The 22,030-nt window shown below is 33.0% G+C and overlaps 1 protein-coding gene across 6 annotated transcripts in view; it reads right to left on the reverse strand.

Annotated features, from left to right (window-relative positions):
• Positions 1–3,918: 3,918 nt before the first annotated feature.
• Positions 3,919–22,030, reverse strand: part of LOC132716208 (rho GTPase-activating protein 8-like) — a 49,472-nt gene continuing 31,360 nt past the window's right edge. For all 6 annotated transcript variants that reach the window (XM_060699421.1, XM_060699417.1, XM_060699420.1 and 3 more), the window contains 6 exons: positions 12,325–12,423; positions 11,554–11,664; positions 10,431–10,501; positions 8,636–8,842; positions 5,343–5,449; positions 3,919–4,459 (listed from right to left, as the gene is read on the reverse strand). In XM_060699421.1, coding sequence (XP_060555404.1) covers positions 4,283–4,459; positions 5,343–5,449; positions 8,636–8,842; positions 10,431–10,501; positions 11,554–11,664; positions 12,325–12,423 — 772 coding nt within the window. In that variant the 3' untranslated portion in view covers positions 3,919–4,282. The remainder of the gene's footprint in view (positions 4,460–5,342; positions 5,450–8,635; positions 8,843–10,430; positions 10,502–11,553; positions 11,665–12,324; positions 12,424–22,030) is intronic.

The following is a 22,030-nucleotide window of genomic DNA, read 5'->3' on the forward strand; positions in this document are numbered from 1 at the left end:
CGCTTATACAACAGTTTAAGACACTTAATCTATTATTTATGTTTTTTACTTACTTTCAGACTTTCTTAAAATACCATAAAATCCAGCTGAATATTGTCGAGACACTGATTGGTTACTTCCTTAACATAAAATTTGAAACTGGCCAATAAAATTGTAGCATCTGTCAAAATTTGAAACTGGCCAATGAAATTATAGCATTTGTAAAAATTTGAAACTAACTGATGAAACTGTAGCATTTGTTTTTTTTTAAATTAGAAACATGTGAATGATTATCATTTAAGATAAACACTGTCGTATTGCACAAATGTCATCGTAGCATACCACAAAGGTCATCATGGCATACCACAAAGGTCATCATGGCATACCAGAAAGATCAACATGGCATACCAGAAAGGTCAACATTGCATACCAGAAAGGGCATCATGATATGCCACAAAGGTCATCATGGCATACCATAAATGTTATCATGGCATACCAGAAAGGTCATCATGGCATACCACAAAGGTCATCATGGCATACCAGAAAGGTAAACATGGCATACCAGAAAGGTCAACATGATATACCAGAAAGGTCATCATAATATACCACAAAGGTCATCATGGCATACCATAAATGTTATCATGGCATACCAGAACGGTCATCATGTCATACCAGAAAGTTCATTGTGGCATATTATGAAGGTCATTATGACATACCAGAAAGGTCATTATGACTTTCCAAAAATTTAATGTCATCATGACATACATAACACAATATCATTGTGGTATACCACAATATCACCAGATGTAGAGTTCGCTATCATTTATAACAGTAACCTAAGTAAAGATAATACTATACTCTATACTAATAATAAATATGTATGAGTATTTACACACTTATATGTCATACATAGAGAGTACATGATAAATAAAGTTACACAAAAGGTCATATATGAATGCCCTTTTCCCTATATGTGTATTATAAACTTACAATATTAACATAAATTCAATTACACCAATTTTTTTAATTTACATAATTTCAATAAATTCAATTATTTCTATACACAATGATAAAAAAAGAAGAAAAAATGGGCAAAAAAATGTCAACTTACAATTGAACCAAAAAAACAAAATACAAGTTTAATACATGTACACAAAGAATGGAAAATAGCCTTAAGTTCAAATCAGTGATACACAGGAATGCTTCTTTCATTACAAAAAATTGTATACATGAAAATTACATAAAATTGTTATACATGTATATACCAACAGGGCGAGCATAGTATCCTCAAGGTATTAACATTAACAATTATATGAATAATAATAAAAGTAAATGAGTAACCGAAAATCATAATAATGGCTTTTACGTGATATTTTTGTATATGTGCATTTTAGCCAAAAAAAATTCCTCACTAATATGAAACCACCACATTTTCAAACATGAAACCACCACATTTTTTGACAAATTGTTTCTGAACTTGTGATCCCAACAGCAACAAGTGACAGTCGCAACAAACAGTGTTTTGCACAAAACAAATCTAATGCCACATAGAATAAAATATCTTGCATAAGGCCTGTACGTTTTTTCCTACAGCATTGCAAACAATTTGTGTTTTAAGATAAAAATTTGTAATTGAGTATAAACCTCCGTTTTCCAATTGAATTAACTTTCCTTGATTATAAGAACAACAAGTTTTCTCCAATAATATTTTGAAAGTTCCAAAATACCAATACAATTAACAAACATGGACACACAAAAGATTACCTTAACCCGCTGAATTTGTGTAATGGTTTTGCCCTGATTTAAATTTGGAACAGTCCATCCCAAATTTGAGAGATTTCAGTATCAAAATACAAAAAGGCTACCATTATTTACAGAGCCTGGCCAGACTGCATGGTTGTGCAGACTGGCCTGGCTCTGTACTTGCAACAAGGGCTAATCAAAAGTTCAAGCAAGTTAAGAGTTAACAGTCTAAAGAATTACCACAGAAACATATTACATTTTGGCTGAGTATTATAGTATATAAAAAGAGAGTGATGAAAAACTTGAGCAAATTTTTCTCTCTCTTTCAATATCATTTCTATAAAGATCTGAGTTTTCATCAATACAAATGGTGATTATACTGCAAAGGGAGAAAACTCAGATTATTAGTATTGAAACAAAAAAGTTTCACAAAAGAAACATATTAACCTCCCTTTGTTTAGATATTTGTTTTGCTTAAGGACACCATTACAACATCTGACATCTAAGCACAATTTAAAATTATAAACAACTAGGAAAACGAAACAAAATGTGAAAAATAAATTCATTTCCTCAAAAGTAGAATCTAATTAGCACTTTAATCTATGAAAACTCTATGACTTCTTTGAACATGTAATCTTTCACTGAATAAAACCATTTTTCTGCTTAACAATTTCTATATGCACACTTAAATATTCAAAATTTCTGAAAATATTTGCAACAACCTTGTTTCAGTTATTTACTGCTGGTGAATTTTTTTTTCTATCCAGGAAGCTTGCAAAAACTTGTTCATGAGATAAAATTTTATGATAACATAAAATCCTTTACAATGACCCGAAAAGTGGGGCCCGAAAAGTGGAACAAAACTATGGATATAATTAATGAATCGTTTGGCAAAAGATCATGATTCTGTTGGATTACTTATACTCTTAAAACTTAAGTGAAAAAACTTTGAATAATGACCTGTGTAATTATGATCTCCAAAAAAGCAATGAAAAATAACCAAACAAGCACCAAAGAATTGTTTGTGTTGAATGTTTTGTTTTTTATACAAATATTTTGTGAAATAACAGTGATAATGACTTCTAACAAACACCCTAGCCCACACCTTCAATGATTCATTTCTTTATTTTTTTTTTGTCTTTTATTTGTGTGTTGAAAAATAAAACTTTAAATAAACATTGCTTGAAAAACTACACATATACAAATACTTTCATCTGATAATAAACAAACGAAAACAAATTTCTTTAAGGTAAAAGTATACTGAATTCCTGTTCTTTGCATTTATCTATACTTTTTCTGTGCCTGAACTTTATTCTCCATCTGCATCATATATTTCCTATATAGTACACAAAAAATCAATAATTCTTGTCTATTCAATACATGACAAATTAGTAATTCTTTTTTGTTCAGTATATGAAAAATCATTATTTCTTTTCAGAACAGTAAACATACAATAAATCTTTTTTTGTATTCAAATAATTTCTTTAATGACTATTAAAATTTGGACTGTATGTTAAATGAAAAATTAAAATCATTCGTTTTGGAAGTTTAAATGCCATTTTGTCAATGATTGTATATAGAACATGTCTCCTCTTTCAATAATGATTCTAATCCCTTAATTAATGAATGACAATTTCTATGCATAATTATACCAAAGTTTTGACATTATTTTTTTTTTAAAGAGATTCATTTTTTTCCATCACATTTTCAATACAAGTTTTCATCCATAAACTTGGGCTGAATTCATAACATTTCAAAATTTTCAAGTAAAATCATAGCGAAAACTTGTTATCTAATAATTTTTCAGTATGGTAGAAATCAACTTGTAACTGATCAAAACTAAACAGTAAAATCATCTTTACTTGTCAATACATCACATTATTGGCTACAGGTTTTTTCCTTAATTCATTTCTGTATAATTTGTTTCTTTAAATATTGACTAGATAAATAGAATATTTAAATCGAGACTTGTAAAAGCATCATTATACCATATCCTTCTAATTTTTACAAGTGAAAAAGCATTTCTACACCAGCTTAGAGATACTAAATACAGAAAGGCTTCCCACTTCTTTGTGTATAGTGACAAAATAACGAGACAAGTTAGAATATAGACTTTACACATATGTACAAGTAGATATGAATGTTTCATTACACAAATGCCTTATCACCTGAACGACCTCCTGTACATGTTTGTTAATCCCCTATCCATCACCATTAATGTATCAATGAAATCACAAACTGTGGAAATTCCCATATCTATAAATAGCTATCCTAACACAATATAGATTTTCCAATATCTATAAATAACTTTCGACCTTAACACACATACAATATCTCTGCAACTGTGTAGTGCTGTACAGGAAAACTGTGTCACCATTCTATGCAATTTGTGATAATTTATAATACATAATTTATTATAGATATTATTGGTCCATATAGAAATAACATAATGTTATTTACACAGCACTTCTCCTCAGAAATGTTTTATATTGCGAAAGGTGAAACAATCCATCTTAAAACATTAAATTGGGTCCATGAAACTCTCTTTTTTCATTTTGCCCTAAGACGTTCCACTATTAAATAACTCATCAAAGTTATCTAACAGCAAAAGGGCAAATGTATTAACATGTCCCATTGTATTGAGCGACGCCTGACCCTTCGGCCAGATCAGGTTTGGTCCGAAACAAATTGCTAAGTTTGTTGTGGTCATCTTATTCTTGTCAGAATGGGCGGCGACCTGAAATAATAGAATAAATAGTATTTGTTATTTCACATGACACAGTTTGTTATGCTTGTATCAAAAACATTCTGACGAGTGTGCCTTATAAACACCATTCAAACATGACAAAAAAGTCTTTATTTTTTTGGTCAGGTGTTTTGTTGCACCAACACAGTATAGGTCATTTGGCGTTTTTCTTGCTTTTCTGGTGGAGGAAGACCTCAGGTGCCCTTTCATGCATTATATCCGGCACAAACATGCATCTAAGTAGAACCACAGACATTTCATAAGCTAGCTGAATAGCTTCATCAAATGAAAAATCCAAAATCCCTTTTGGGATTTGAACCCACAGCAGTGGAGGCCAAGTGGTTTAAAGTAAACCATTTTAACCATTTGGTCACTGACGTCCCTCTGAAATAAAAAATGAATGTAACAGTATACTCAAGTGATTTTTTTTGCTACAGATACTGTCACTATTTCAAGGTGGTATTTAGTATAGACTTGACTGCATCAGTTAAAACTCTTATCATATTTGATATAGGGATACTTCACACTTTCCTTGTACTGGTATAGGAAAAGTCCGGCACTTAAGACGGCAGTTTCACAAATCAAAATTGTTTGGTTTTCTTCCAAACAACATGGCAGAATAACCAAAATTAACATTTGTGAACCTCATATTATTTTACAGCTTATGTTAATTTCAATATAACATGTATTACATTATTATTGATAAAGATACCTACTAAAGGGGAAATCAGTTATAAAACCAAACAAAATCAAACATTGAAAACTCACTGTTTGGTCAATTGCAAATAGTAAAGACTACGTGGATAATGTCACAGAAATTGTGATATATATATAGCACATTATAAGATGTAGATCTATTGGAATAAGAAAATACCTCTGAAAGAAGATCCAGGATATATTTCAGTACAGTGTAGTTATCCTCTGGTAACTCTTCCGTCAACATTCTCTTTGCCTGTAAAATCTGCTCTTCTTTCTCTTGACCTACAGCCATATAAAATTCAATATTCAAATAAACCATCTCTACTGGCATGCGAGCAGTTCCCGTACAGAAGCAGTACCCGTATTTTTCATTTAAACGCTTGATTTTTACTTGCATTCTTCAAAAATTCATTTCAAATCAAGCAGATACATAAACGAGACAAAATCTAAGTGTCAGTTCGGCAGTACGTATATAAAGTCTCATTTTAAATCACTTTCACCTGTGCGTCGTCAAAACGTGACCTTGTTTTCTCTGGGGGATTCCGTCCTTGCGCACATGCGCAAAAATACTTACACGTGAGGCTTGTTAAAGGGTTTTCCACTAATACCACCTGTTTACAAATAAGTAGGCAATGTGATGAAAACTTGTTTAATTATCAGAATGTTGACCAATATTACTATATATAACAAGATATGTTTGTAAAACATGTATGCCCCCTATCAGCAGCCAATTAGTCATGTGATAAGGTTATTATGCATGACTTCTGACCCAGTGATCAAACAATTAATAAGGGTTATCAAGTATCTACTGGTCATGACCTTAACCTTTGACCCCTTGACCCAAAACTCAATAGGGGTCATCTGCTGGTCACGACCAATCATCATACAAAGTTTGAAGTTCCTAGGCCTAAGCGTTTTTAGTTAATTGATCAGAAACTGTTTTTACCTACAAGGTCAATGTGACCTTAACCTTTGACCCCTTGACCCCAAAATCAATAGGTCCTCTGCTGGTCATGACCAATCACCATACCAAGTTTGAAGTTCCTAGGCCTAAGGGTTCTTTAGTTATTGATCAGAAAGCGTTTTAACATACAAGGTCAATGTGACCTTGACCTTTGACCCCAAAATCAATAGGGGTCATCTGCTGCTCATGACCAATCACCATGCCAAGTTTGAAGTTCCTAGGCCGAAGGGTTCTTTAGTTATTGATCAGAAACCGTTTTTACTTACAATGTCAATGTGACCTTGACCTTTGACCCCTTGATCCTATAATCAATAGGGGTAATCTGCTGGTCATGACAAATCACCATACCAAGTTTGAAGTTCCTAGGCCTAAGCGTTCTTAAGTTATTGATCAGAAACCGTTTTTACTTACAAGGTCAATGTGACCTTGACCTTTGACCCCTTGACCCAAAACTCAATAGGGGTCATCTGCTGGTCACGACCAATCATCATACAAAGTTTGAAGTTCCTAGGCCTAAGCGTTTTTAGTTAATTGATCGGAAACCGTTTTTACCTACAAGGTCAATGTGACCTTGACCTTTGACCCCTTGACCCCAAAATCAATAGGTCATCTGCTGGACATGACCAATCACCATACCAAGTTTGAAGTTCCTAGGCCTAAGGGTTCTTAAGTTATTGATCGGAAAGCATTTTTACCTACAAGGTCAATGTGACCTTTCCCTTTGACCCCTTAACCCCAATATCAATAGGGGTCATCTGCTGGTCATGACCAATCACCATACCAAGTTTGAAGTTTCTAGGTCTAAGGGTTCTTTAGTTATTGATCGGAAACCGTTTTTACCTAAGAGGTCAATGTGACCTTGACCTTTGACCCATTGACCCCAAAATCAATAGGGGTCATCTACTGATCATGACCAATCACCATATCAAGTTTAAAGTCCCTAGGCCTAAGGGTTCTTTCGTTATTTATCGGAAACTGTTTTTACCCAAGAGGTCAATGTGACCTTGACCTTTGACCCCTTGACCCCAAAATCAATAGGGGTTATCTACTGATCATGACCAATCACCATACCAAGTTTGAAGTTCCTAGGCCTTAAAGTTCTTTAGTTATTGATCGGAAACCGTTTTTGCTTACAAGGTCAATGTGACCTTGACCTTTAACCCCTTGACCCCAAAATCAATAGGGGTCATCTACTGATCATGACCAATCACCGTACCAAGTTTGAAGTTCCTAGGCCTTAAAGTTCTTTAGTTATTGATCGGAAACCGTTTTTGCTTACAAGGTCAATGTGACCTTGACCTTTGACCCCTTGACCCCAAAATCAATAGGGTTCATCTACTGGTCATGACCAATCACCATACCAAGTTTGAAGTTCCTAGGCCTAAGGGTTCTTTAGTTATCACTCGGAAACCATTTGGTCTACGGACCGACGGACCGACGGACCGACAAGTGCAAAGCAATATACCCCCTTTTCTTCGAAATGGGGGCATAATAATTTTATGGCTTTGATGCGTAAAATATCATGCATACAAGCATGCTATTGCTTGTAAATGCGTTGGGGTAACGGTACCGGGTAATAGATACCCGCGTTTAGTCTACGCTCTATATCCTGAATTACATCTATTTATCTTTTAGATAATGGTCTGTTCAACAATTGTAAATGAAAAATAGGTCCGATATAATAAAATTGTATAATTATAATGGGTTAGATTTTATGTACGGGAACTACTTCTCTTCATACAAAATAATGGATAATTTCGGTACCCCATATGAGGCCTCATAACTAAGGGTTATTCTATGTTTAGAACATGATGGAATTTCCATGATTTGTGTGACGAGCTGAATATTGATGTGTAACATTCAAATTTTGGTGAGTGAGCGTAATAAAAAATAATGTTTAAGTAACTATGATTTTTGTACGGGAACTGCTCGCATGCCAGTATAGTCATAGAAATACAAAATGCTAAAAGCAATATGATTTGCCAATTTATGAAGCCAGGTTCCAAGGTTATATAGAAATGTTCTGTGATTGGTCAGAATGCACACTGACCAATGAAAATCAAGAGATTTAAGTCTGGTGTCAGAAAAAAAGGTTTATAAACTTGAAGCCAGATCAAACTACACAGTCTTCTCACTTCCCCTCAGAGCCTGCACATCAGTGAGAAGGCACAGGGTATTAGCTGAAGATTTGAAGACTTGGGATGGCAAAAAAGAGCAGATCTTGAAATTGAACCAGCTGCCCAAGTCCTGACTAATATACCAAGGGGAGTGGCCAAACAAAGTAGGCAGAGTTAACGAGGATGGTGTACTAGTTGGGGTGAGCCCCTACTAAGAATGACTGCTTGAAAAGAGGCTGTTTGCTTGGCACCAACAGCCCTATTAAATTTGTACCATTAAAATGTAATGCATTAAATATGGAACAATCCATTCACAGTTTACGAGATTACGAGAGCGAAAAGGTTTAGCTACAAATGTGCATGTAACCATGTAAAACAGACACTTACCATGAAGCCTTATAATTGGTTCATATAATTCAAATGTCAATATTGGTTCGGATAATTCTCTCAGGAATGTTTTTAACGTCACAGCAGCCGTCGTGACATCGTGAAACTCAGTGAAATCTATTGTCTCTCCATCATTCAATCTTCGCTGCACTTGTTTCAATGTGGACGCATTGGCTGTGCGTCTAAAAATACCCTCTGAGTCTAAGGCTGAAAATCAATAACAGTAATTTAGAATAAGGCTGAAATTATTTAATAAGCTATGACTTTCTAAGGCTAATAAGCATAAGCTTTGATTCTTGACATGAATACATATGTAGTAAAATAAGACTAGGGTATTTCAGTAACTTTCTAATAGTAAAATGATTAATATGGCTACTAAACTGCATGACATTTAAAACTAAAAACTATTTTATCTTGGGGGGTGGAAGTTGGGTTTAATGTTGCAACAACACTGTAAAGATCATATGACAATGTTCAAGCTTTACTGATGGTGGAAGACATCAGATGCCCCTCCATGCATTATCTCAGACAAGAATGGGAGCCTGAGTAGAAACCCCAATGTTCAGTAAACTAGTTGTATGGCTTCCTCACATAAAAGAATCTAAACTCCCTGGAGGAATTCGAAACTGCAGTGTTGAGGGGCAAGTGGTTTGAAGTCAATGACCTTCACCACTCCACCAAGGACACCAGAAGCTATAACTAAATTTCTACATACTAACATTTTTTTACTGCATACTGATATACAGTGTAACTTCCGAAAACCGAACACCCATGGGACTTGTCAAAAAGTTCGGATTTCAGAGGTTTCCGGAATTCAGAGGTTTATGATAATGGGGACAAGACTAAGCCACTTAATATCACTAAATGTCAAGGAAGATGTGGCCATTACTGTAATATCATATATAATAGTCTTTTAATCAAGATGAAGATGTGAATGAAAAGAATACATTTTTATCTTACACCTGCAAATGCTTTTGAATTTCTATCAGTTTGTAGAAATGTTGTTAATTGCATAAACTTACATATCGTCCGATGCTAGTTAATTAATTATTACATCAAATGCAATAAAATCCCTAAAGAGGTTTGATGCATACCTTGTCCCAACTAATTGTGATTTAATCCGCTAATAAACACTTCAAATTAACTGACCACGGTAAATTACTTTGATTAACCGCATCACTTCAAACATACCATTTCACAGTTTGTGATTTTAACGCGTGTCAAATTACACGATCACCGCTAATTAGTAAACAATCGATAGGGAGATTAAATCTTCCTGCAGGGTAAACATTCTCAATTTACAATGTATTTCACACCTTTGGATATTTCCGGTTTTCGGAGGTAAAATTGCATTGATTTGACTCTAATTTTACGAAAATATCGTCCGGAATTCAGAATTTAGAAGTTCCGGAATTCAGAAGTATTATATTAATAGGAAATAGAAGGGAAAAAATCGGGACCGAAAAAATTGTTCGGTTTTTAGAAGTTTCCGGATTTCAGAAGTTCCGGAATTCGGAAGTTACACTGTATACTAAATTTTGATAACTTTTGTATTTCAAAACACTGTGATCCATTATTCTTTAGTATGTAATCCATTTAGTACAGAATACTAAATACTAAACAATTTCGTTTCTATGAGTTGTATATGTTTAATTTCAACAATGAACAATATTTCTAGTTATTTATCTTCATATGTATGTACAGATGTATATATATTATGATTATCAGAATATGAATACTTTAATAGTAACTTATAAATCAAATTTTTCTATTACAGATGAAAGTATTAATATACCATGTACTCTGAGGAACTCTACAGTTTGTTGAACAGCTGGTGGTATAACCTGACCATAATTTGCTTTTATTCTGAAAATAATAATATAAAATCATGAAACTAAGAATTACTCATATTTTTTGGTTAGGTTTTGAGTCACAGAGATACTGTAAAGGTCATATGGCAACTTTCCAGCTTTACTGTTGGAGGACGACACAAGGTGCCCTTTCAGACACCAGGGTAGAACTGTCGATGTTCCCTAAGCTAGATAGTCAGCTTTCTCGCATGAAAGAATCCAAGTCCCTGGCAGTATTTGAACCCATAGCCATGAGGGGCAAGTGGTTTGGAGTTCAAGACCTTAACCATTCGTCCACTGATGCCCCTGGAAACCTTTTTACAATGTATAAGATAAGATAAAATTTAAATTAACCTTTTCCCTTATATAAGCGTGTTTCGACGGCTTTTTGCCCCCCCCCCTTTTTTGACGCCTCAAACAGTGAAAAAATGCCGTATTTAGGCCCCAAACACTGTTTTTCGTTTGAGAAATGTTGTTAAAAGAAGTGACCACTTTTTCGGCGCCATCCCCCATCCAAATATTACATCAGGGGGTTGCCAGAAGGGGGATGTGCCCCCGTCTGTTTAGGGGGTTTGAAGGGGGCGGAGTCCCCCTCATCACCAAGAAAATTTTTGACATGTGACAGGCTAAAAATGGCCTTAGGTTGATTTTAGGGTAACAAGTAACCTACGCTGAAAAGGCTTTTACTCTATGTCAATCCATTGAGAAGTTGCAGCACTTTGAAATCAGTTTTGATGGAAAAAAACAATGCAAAATAGTGATTTTTGGCAATTTTGAGACGTCCCCCGTTGCCATGGTAACAGGAAATTTACCATTGAGCATGCTGTTACAGAGGCTATGGTGTAGTCAACATTTGTGCCAAGTTTCATTAGTATTGAAGCATTTTTCATAGTTTCATAGCAGTTTGAACTTGTTACAGGAGGCTTTTCAATGAAAACGGCCATTTTTCGCAATATGCTCATGGGGTAAAAGGTTAACAAACTAACCCCCAAACAGACTCTGAATTTTTGAAATTGCATTTAATGGGGAAAAAAGAGATTGTTTAAATTAATAATTTCATAAACTTACAATGACAAAGAAACACCAAATTGTTGTGTTTTTAGTGAACTGTTGTTACGCTGCACGTCACCCTCATATGGATATGTAGGTTTCTGTGTTGAGAGGATCTTAGCATTGTACCTATAGGAAGAAAAATATACGCACTTATTAACTTGCTGACTGGCTTGACTTTATAATAAATGTTGACTTGACTTATTTCTAATTTTAATCATAGTATACTTCAAGCTGCATGCCTTCAGATGAGCCAAAAATTTTCAAGGAAATCAACCTTGAGAAAAATGTACTAAGATTTTAAGAACAGTTAAACATAAAACAATAAAACACTGAAAATTCAATGCATTTAATGAGTTAACAGTATTTATCACCATAATTCAACTGCATGACCAACACAGTCAGGGCTATTTTTACATATTTTGACCTATTTTTTTGTGATTTTTACAGATTTTACATGCCTACTGCAATGAGAAATTTACTTTTTTTGTTCACTTTACAATAATTTACTTTTTAATACATTTTAATAGTTTTCAAGAAAATTAGCATAAATCTTGAGGCTTGTGGCTTTAAGATTGAAAATAGATCTCAAAAAGGAAGAATTTTGCCAAGTTCTTCTTGCCAAGTTTATTTAAACATTGACTAGTAAGATTAAAATTTTATGTGGTATGCAAGTACATGCACTTATTAAAACCACAAATACAGTTGATCTACTTATTATATGACTTGATATGACTCACTTGGAAAACCAATTAAACATTGTCACAGAGATTTATGACTAATACTCACTGTAGCACAAGTGGAGGGACTTTAAGTTGGTCAAAGTGTAAATGAGCCTTCAATTCATGTAGATAGTTCACATACATAACCTTCCGGCCAAACTTTGCACTGAAATGTAAAATTTATACATTCTAAACTCTTTCAGATTGAGTGACAAAAAAGGGATAAAGTAACCTGTGATATCAGAAACATACATAATTTAGAGTCCTTAAATAACATAAAAATTATAAAAGATATATATATCATTGAAGTTTCAGACTGTAGCAAAAATAGTTATTTTTTTAATTATTCTTTTTTTCAATAAATCATATTACAATTCCTTTTACAATGTCTACTCAGTATTTGTAGCTTTTTCAGAAATCAAAATACTAACAATAATATAATCAATTATATACATTTACTTATTTGGAAAAAATACAAAAAAATCAAATTCATATTCAAGCTTCTGATGATGCTGTTTCCACACACACAAATTGACATGATAGATGGCTCTCTCACACACTCAAGTGAAGATAGAATTAGTTATATACAAATAAGAACGACATAATCAGTGCTCAGTGTCATAATATATATCTGGCTAGCAATGCATCGATCTGATCTTGACAAGTGACATAAAATGTATGAAGACAAGATGTTTCAAGTGAAGCACTTCTATTCAGAAATGGAAATATACCTACTCACTCTAAAAATATTTGTGTTAGAGAGACACATTGTGTTGCCGCAATAGGTGTGTAATATTTATTCATTAAAACTCTAAATGACTAACCACGTTATTGTGGTTCCTATACAGCTGTATATCTCTCGTTATATCATATGCGTTGTAAATAATATAGAGCTCTTAAGATATTTCACTTGTTTGATTAGTGTGCTGGAATAAAAAATATAATATATATAACATAGAACAAGTTAAGAAGAATATTCAGTAAGGTGTCCACTTATAGTGTAAAATCTAATGTAAAGAATGAAATTAATCACACCTATTATACATTTTGATATGTAATTGGAGTCCTCTATAGTACCTCATCACATAATTTAAAAATATATCCACAGAAAAATAATCCCTCAGTTTACATGACTTATTAGCAAGACAATAGAGTTAGCAGTTTCAAGGTAGTAGGCCGACTAAAGCTATTAGCACTTCCGTATAACATATGAAAAATAGTAAAATCAGAATCTCGGTGAATGATTATTAGTTCCGAAAATTGAGAGAAATTACTTGTCTATACATATATGTGCTATTAGAGTATATATTGTCCTCATTAATAAACTCTAAAATCACTGAGCAAGCATTTTATAGTAAATTTAAATAAATAAAACAGCGTATTAAACCTATGACTTTCAAGCATCCCTTCTACACTCATGGAATAGGAGACTGGGCCGTTCCATTAATATGGAACGATTTTTATATGAAATAAATCCTCAAGGTTCTAGATCTCATATATTACATGTTCAAACCCTCGAAATAATATGACTTATAACATATGTGTGATATTTTCATCACACTCATGTTCTCAAGTCTCAGTCTTCTCACTCTCCTTATTAAGTAACGATGTGTCCTTTCGATCTATAGAGCAAGATTTAGAATATAAATAACTTCTGACTATTCTTACGTTTTATTCTCACACTTATATACTATATCTACATGTAAACTTTGGGATTGGTACCTATAATCTATCGTCGCGATTAGAACTTGTATCTGATCTGTCATATTAAAGTAATCTAGTGTGAAATAATAAAAAATCATAACATACTCGAGATATGACACATATTGTGACTATTAATTTGTTTTTGAGAACTTATGAGTAAGCTTGTAGTCATAAAAGAAAAATTATTCTACTGCAATTAAAAAAATATAGAGTCAACGCGTAAGATATTACTATTTGAATATAAAATTAAGGAGTGAGTAAAACGTAATAATTTTGTGACGTCTAAAATATTTTTCCTCAGTGAGATAACATATTTACACGTACTAATTTCTGTTTGTTGTTTGAATATCTAGCATGGATCAGGAATATAAGACAGATGTGTGAAAATACCATTATCAACAAGACAACTAGTTAATTTTAGACATGTTCCGTTTAAATAAACATCCTGTCAAGATGCCTGACTCGCGTTTCGATGAATTATTCTTCAATTATATACTAAGACGAGTACAACAAATCAGGTTATAACTGTCTGCACAAAGTTGGTATCAATCGCTGAAAAAAACTCAGATTGCAACGATATGGATTATAGGAGTATCTCGTCACACTCGATGGAGTGTGAATATTCAACAGGCAAAAGTAATTATAACACAGGAGTCGAGCTAATATTATGTACTCAAGAAACCTATATAAATATCAAACTAATACAATAGAGTATGATACTATATGTCGATAACACAAATAAATAAATAATCCATATGCTTATACTATTAATAGTAACAATTTTGAATGTATATATCGGTTGTAGAACCTTCACAGTAGGACTAAGTGAGAAAATTACACCTGAGAGTTCACTATTCTCTGGCAGGAAATGAATCAAATTTATGTTTCAAAAATTTAACTAGAATGAATAACAATCTGGATATGTTGAATAGTCAAGATTGCTAGATTGTAGATTACTGTAATGAGTAATCTCATGAACACCCTCTCTATAGTCTTAGTACTAAATAATTAATAGTCATAGAGACAAGACATTTAATTCTCAGAAAATTATTTTTCTACACGTATTTAAGACACCTCTCAATTTGAGTAATAACGCCAGATATTTATTACTATTTAATTAATATCTTGTTTACATGTCAGTCGTCAAAGAGATACACCAAGTGCACCATAAGCGTGAGACTCAGAGAGATATTTAAAGCAGAATCACGCTTCGTGCTATGGCTTTTAATTTCTCACGTATTTCACATAATTACAGATATTAATGTCTAATACAAATTATTATTTAAATCTAGAACTGACATAGTCAGTTGGTGGTGGTTAACTAGCGCATTTTAGGCCGACCTGATAGCCGCGATATTTTTTCGATATAGAAGAGCCGAAATTCTAGACAGATTGATATTATCTTTGTTTGATTTTATGTCATCAGAAAGCCACGGAGGAAATTTATAATGGGCATTAAATAAATTTACTCATGATGTGGCCCAGCATTAGTGATTATAATATAAGTGAAGAAAGGCGGATTAATTGTATTTTGATTCTCAATTTGTGTGAAATTTTGGTTTGTGGGAGAAGTCGTTTTTTTGTACTGTGCACATAAATGCAGTGCTATTTAGAGCCTTATGAAAATAATGAACTATGCATTTTATGTTTTATATCTTCTTATTTTTTAATATTTGGGTTTAACGCCGCTTTCAACAGTATTTCAATTATATCGGAGAGAATTTAACGAAACCAGTTGTTTCTCACAGTAATCAAACTTCTCTTTTGGAAATGAATGAACAGGAGTCCCAGGTGGACCTTGAAACATTTCATTACACAGTAAACAATTCTTTAAGGATAATCTATAAGTACAATACGCAATCCGTGTTCATTGAATCCATGCCTTTCCGAAATTCAGCGTAAGACCACTTTATCAATTACACCCGTGGGCAACAGAAACAATATTCAAAGTTAAAAACCTGATTATGATCTCAACTTGAAGTCCACTTTAATTGATTTACATCATAAAAACACCGTGTTTTATGTGTGTAATTTGAGGTGTTTTTTTATAACCTTTACATAGAAATGCCTTTGTTGCCTAGAGTGGTTTCTCTACAGAGGTAAAATGGTTAGTGGAACTTCTTTAGAAATAAATAATACTTTGAGTGCCGCTATGTTATACTGTAATAAATTAAGAATCAGTGTAATGAATCCGAGTGAGTAATGGTAACTATATCGATGTTTACACCGAGCAAATAAATTCGAAAAAAGATCCTGAACAGTGCCGGAATATGGCCAATTATATGAGTTGTTCCCTTTAATCAGTATGATTGTTGTGCTTTCCAAAATAGTCTGTTTACTAGCTTTGTCCACATTAAGTTGCTCATTTCTCGTGCAACACATATAAGATCAATGACATTTTACTTAAACACTCTCACTAGTCTACTATGATTGTGTGTATGATAATTGCATCAGATCTTAAAATACTCAAGGTAATGTCCACAAAAATATTCACTAAAAAATAGATAAAATAATTATAAGAGTTTTTAGATGTTTCTTGTGAACGAGCTTTGTTTTTAAATAAGAGTTTTTCTTATAACACAGGCGGATCAATGCCCATCTGTAGACGTGCACTTGAGATATAAATAGAGGTTCGCCATCATCCATCAATAAAATTCTTAAGAAATAGATTCTAAAGGTTTTTTCTATTTCTACTATTTAGCTCTATAGATCCCTAAAAGGGCCATAAATTAATAAAAGCAACGTGATAAAAAAAACTCCTGAGAATGCTACAGACAAAGTTTTGATGGTCATCCATCAATGAGGTCTGTAGAAATAGACGTTAAAAGTATTTCTATTTTTAGCTAAACTGTCCCGTTAAAAGGGCCATTCAATTATATAAAGCAAATTTGATGATAAGACCTACTGAAGAATGATCACAGACAAAAATTGTGGTGATATCGAATTAATTGAGTTTTAGAAGAAGATGTTTAACATTTTTCTTATTTTTAGCCCTCTAGAAAGCCCTTTAAATGGGCAATAAAATAAAAATGGACAAACTTGATAAACTCTACCTAAGAATAGCACAAAACAAAGTTTTTGGTGATCTATCCATCTTTTAGTTTTCTGTAGAAATTAGACGTTTAAAGGATATATATTATTATTTAGTTTAAGCAGCCCTTAAAAAGTGACCAATCACATACAATAAATAAGCAAAATAAATTAAAACAATACCAAGAAAGCGCGGTATCAGAACCAATGGTTTGGGCCGATCACCATCAATTAAGAAACATTACGTTTATGATTGAGAAGCCTCATATATATCATATTTATAAAACACATTTATATAATCATCATCTATAAAACAACGCTCGTAGTTACTGAGAGGCAACCCTCAAAATGAAATAAAACAAAGAGCGCGAGAGATATAAACAACCATTATTAATACCTGAATAATTATTGGAATCACAATCTCATGGATAGCTCTATTCAAATAAATGATATATTGTTCTTTATGGTTGATACTTGCCAGTTGGATTGGATTACAAGTATCGAAATCAATATAAGAGAGTAAATATTTAGCTTTCAATATAATTTATAGGCCGCACATAAAGTATATAATTAAATATTCATGAATATAAGTAATAAAATCCTGCAGCAAAGTTTAACAGTGCTTTTAAAGGTTAATAAGTGGACCTTGAACTTTAGAAATATTTAAAATAGAACTTGGATTGTTAACGGCATGGCCCGACGAACGACCCGGGAACGCCCGGTGAGACACTCACCGCTTTTTCCATGCAATTAATATATAGGTAATAGAAAACTACACTCTCTATAAGCTTCGTCCGATTATAATGCGAGAACCATCTTCAATACTTTCAGTAATTAACAATTACAGCAGTATATGCATGTGCTTATGAATTGATGCAATTGAAATACTTCGTAAATAGAAATGCAAGAAGCCTAAGTAATTAAACTAAAATATTAATTATATACTTATTTATGTGAGGTTAGAGGTGTGACAACTCTCTCGGCAGCTGGACAGATTAAGAGAACTGAATCATCTCTCCCGCAGCTATTGAGCTTTAAGGCTATTCAACAGAAGTAATGATCGCCGTGATGTAAGCGATATTATTGTCAATAACAGACTAGTTAAAATTATAATATATATATAGAAACTCAAGAAATCCAAGAGATATTGATAAATGGTTCGAATATTTGGTACGAATCGGCATTGAGTTCGAATGATTTCTAGAATACGAATTGTTCTGATAATTTACTAATATCAAAAATATATCCCGTCTCACTATCACACATCACTGTAGCATATTCCTATCAGAGTAGATATAGAGAGAATATAATATAATATATTCATAATATTATTGATGTATTACTTAGAACACATATAATGATTAATATAAAAAGTGAACAATACCGTATAATCTAAAACACAAGTAGATAACATATTGTGATGTTTACTCTAATGTTTACAGAACAAGTTAAATAAACGTTTCCGATAGACTCCTAGAGAATAGTCTATATACCACATAAAAGATACATTGATAAAGAACGGCATTAAGGACTGAAAGATTAGTAAAACAATCTTCACTGGATTACCCCCGATCTCTCAAAAATCATGCGTCCCGCATGATTGAAAGTTGAATATTATATGTACTATGAATACTATTTTTATGATATTACACTAAACTTTCTTTTAAAATCTCAAAAAAAATATAAAATATATCTCCTAATATATATTATAGTGTTGTTATATCATATGTTTCTCTATAATTAAATATCCTTTGCTTATATCCACAAGAATTATCATATCTTTATAAAATCACGAGACATTATTAATAGTTCCTAATATCTGGATCAAGGATCCACAGTCTTTCTTCTACTCAACATCTTGTGATTTTCTTTAACTTGTTCACCTTTATTTAACTTATTGAATCACTTTATTCAGTCATCTTTGTAAAATCAGGACTACTACGCCCGTGTTTTATTATTTCCATTAATGTCTCTTCAGATTACATGTAATTTAAGGAAACCTTACTATACTACATCTTAATTATACAGGTTCGTCCTTTTCTTCCCTCTTTCTACATTTCAGTTTAATTATAGTTCCCTCTAGGTAACAGGTCTCCGTATATTACTTGTTATTTACAATACAGGGCACAGTTGTCGCATTAATACATGGTTATCCATTTTTTCATTACTGCCTCCTTTTCTTTCGCTTGTCTTTGTCCTCACCGCCATTGTGAAGTACTTAAAAATAGAACTTTCTAACAATGCTTATGCCCTATTCTCGATTTTTATACGTTGTTTTCTTTTTGTTTTTCTACTTGAACATTTTAATCTTTCTGCTTTACTTTGGTTCCTGTCTCTTACAACATTATATTGATACCGTCGTAGATGCAGAAGATTTATCGACTTCATATCGGGATATTATAGATCAATGCCAAAACACCCTTATTTTACCGGTACAAATTAAATAAATAACAATATGCCCTTTCAATTCCATTGTATTTCTAATTAACATCAATACAAACACCATACTGTTTAATGAATATCAAGGACCTTTAAAACAACTCTCAATTTCCGATTTACAGGCTACTACAACCCTATGGTTCTTATAAAGGTGTCTTTTTTAAACCCATCAGGTCTATTCTCTGTTTGTCCCTTGGACTTTTTAATAGGTCTCAACCAACTTGTAAAATAGTATATAGAAAAAAGGTGATAATTTTGTATCATTGGACTCATTAAGTTTAACGAGACCACAAAAGATGTTTTCTGAAGAATAACGAGTAACAGTTAGCTCGAAAGAGATATCCTACTAAGCAATTTACTGAAAACATTTACCAACTTTTGCATAAGCATATTAAACCAGCCCATTAAATGTCCCTGACGAAGGTTGATATTTTGTTTGTCATTTACGCTCATTGTTATTTTGATTAGTTGTTGTTGAGTATTTCTGTTTTAGTAGTTTTATGTATATGTTACTTCATTATAATTTTGGCCCTGTACGATTTCTTACTGGTATAACCACTATCAGATCGCTTAAAAAAACTGAAGGGTATTAATGTTAGATAGCTCGGTTTTCTATTTGTCTATATCTTCATTGTATATAACGATGTTGAAAATTCTATTTGTGGAAAATGTTGTAGCACGCCTTTCGATCATACACTATTTGGTGTATTCACTAATTAACATATCATAGTATATCTTAGCCAGTTTTCTATTAATCTGTCTCCTGTGACGCTGTCAGATATAACTTATTAAGGATAAAACCCTATCAACACTTTGTTTTAAAGAAGATACAAACAGTTTTAAGTTCTTTCAAAAACTCTTTTGACAAGTATTTTAAATCTGTATCTGACCATATCTCTATCATTCCCTGCTGCTTCTTTATAGCCCCTGGGCTAGAAAGACATCTACATAGTAATACTACTAAGCACGGATGGCCTTACATTGCCATACATTCAAAATAATAACATGGTTGTGATAAGCTTGTTTTATCTGAGACGCATCTCTGATTATCTTGGACACTCAGAGGTATATATAAATAACTCAATAGAATGCTCACTTAGCTAAAGTGTACACACTCGAACACTAGTCTTATAGGAGCTCCATGAGTGGTACGCTCCTTGATTTGCAAGCGACGAAACATCTTGACTACACAGGTTTCAGCCATTATGATTCAGTAAGCTTTTTCGAATAGTCCTATATGACTATAACTGAAACTCTATATAACTCATCTGATTTCGTTTTCGAAGTGTCGAAAATCTATCTATTCGAAAAGATAGCCTTCTGACACATTCCTTTTACACCTATTTTGTTTTTACAAGGGATCTAAACATCCCCTCATTATAATTCCTATTAAATGACTGGCAAAATCATTAACCCTGTTGGATTCTTTTTGACTCGTCTAGAAACTGTTCTCACACAAAACTCCTGAGCCCTCTATGTGCCTCGTAAGGAATACAGATAATTGTATAAAACCTTTCTCATTTTCATTACACAATTCTTATTCAAAGTTTGCATCACACGCTGTCAAGTGTGCTTCTATAGTGTGTTCTCCTACACATTGCACCAAGTTCCGTCATAAGTTAGCAGGTTTCTAATGGTACAAAGCAATAGACTTTTCGCAAGTCTCTCTTCACACATATGAAATCAAAACTTTTGTCTGAATAGATTGATAGATAATATTTCCCAATTTCTGTTGTTCTTTTTGGAGTTTCAGCGGGTAGCAAGTCAACAATCCTCCGTCTTTGGGTGATCATTTCTGTCATTTACATCCCTCTCATGTTTTTCACTTTGAACAGGCAATGAAGGCAAAAGACGTCTAGGCCTTTGAGGTAGTCTTTCTACTTGGTGTAAAACTTTCGAAAGTATTCTCTGTTTTTACCAATAGCAGGTGCTTGATGTAGCCAGCTCAATACTTGTCTGGTCAAATTTGTCTTTGAAGACTATCAATCTCTCTCTGGAGTTTCAGCCTACGATTCTCATTCCTAAGATTTTCCATTTCATCGTACATATAACAAAAGTCTTCATCGGACCATTTACTTCTATACTCAGCCATGTTCGTTATAAGTCTAGGGTAAGAAAAGCCTATCTTAAGCTAGAAGGGTCCCCCGTTGGGCGCCAATTTTGTAACGTGCACAGGCTAGCTATTATATATAATTTTTCTTATGGCTACTTTGCCAGTTGATTGGTTACAAATGATTATAAAATAATTTATTCAAACTTTGGAATCAAGTTTAATTAACCAATGTTATAACAGTAACGTGCTTGAAAGGTAATAAGTGGACCTTGAACTTGATATAAAATTGGGGTGACACTTTTTAGGCTATTTAATATATATAGAAAAAAACACTTGGATATCGAGTTTTCAATACTTTAGTAATAACAATTACACCTAACGCAATGTTAAATTGATGCAATTGAAATACTTCGTAAATAGTGCAAGAACCCAAGTAATTAAACTAAAATATTAATTAATTATTTATGTGGTGTTGACACTTCGGCAGCTGGACAGAGACTGATCGTCCGCAGCTTTGAGCTCTATTTATACCCAATAACGTAGTTGT

This window comes from Ruditapes philippinarum, unplaced genomic scaffold, assembly GCF_026571515.1.
Source record: "Ruditapes philippinarum isolate M1 unplaced genomic scaffold, ASM2657151v2 ctg863_1_1_1_1, whole genome shotgun sequence".
Taxonomy (NCBI): Eukaryota; Metazoa; Mollusca; class Bivalvia; order Venerida; family Veneridae; genus Ruditapes; species Ruditapes philippinarum.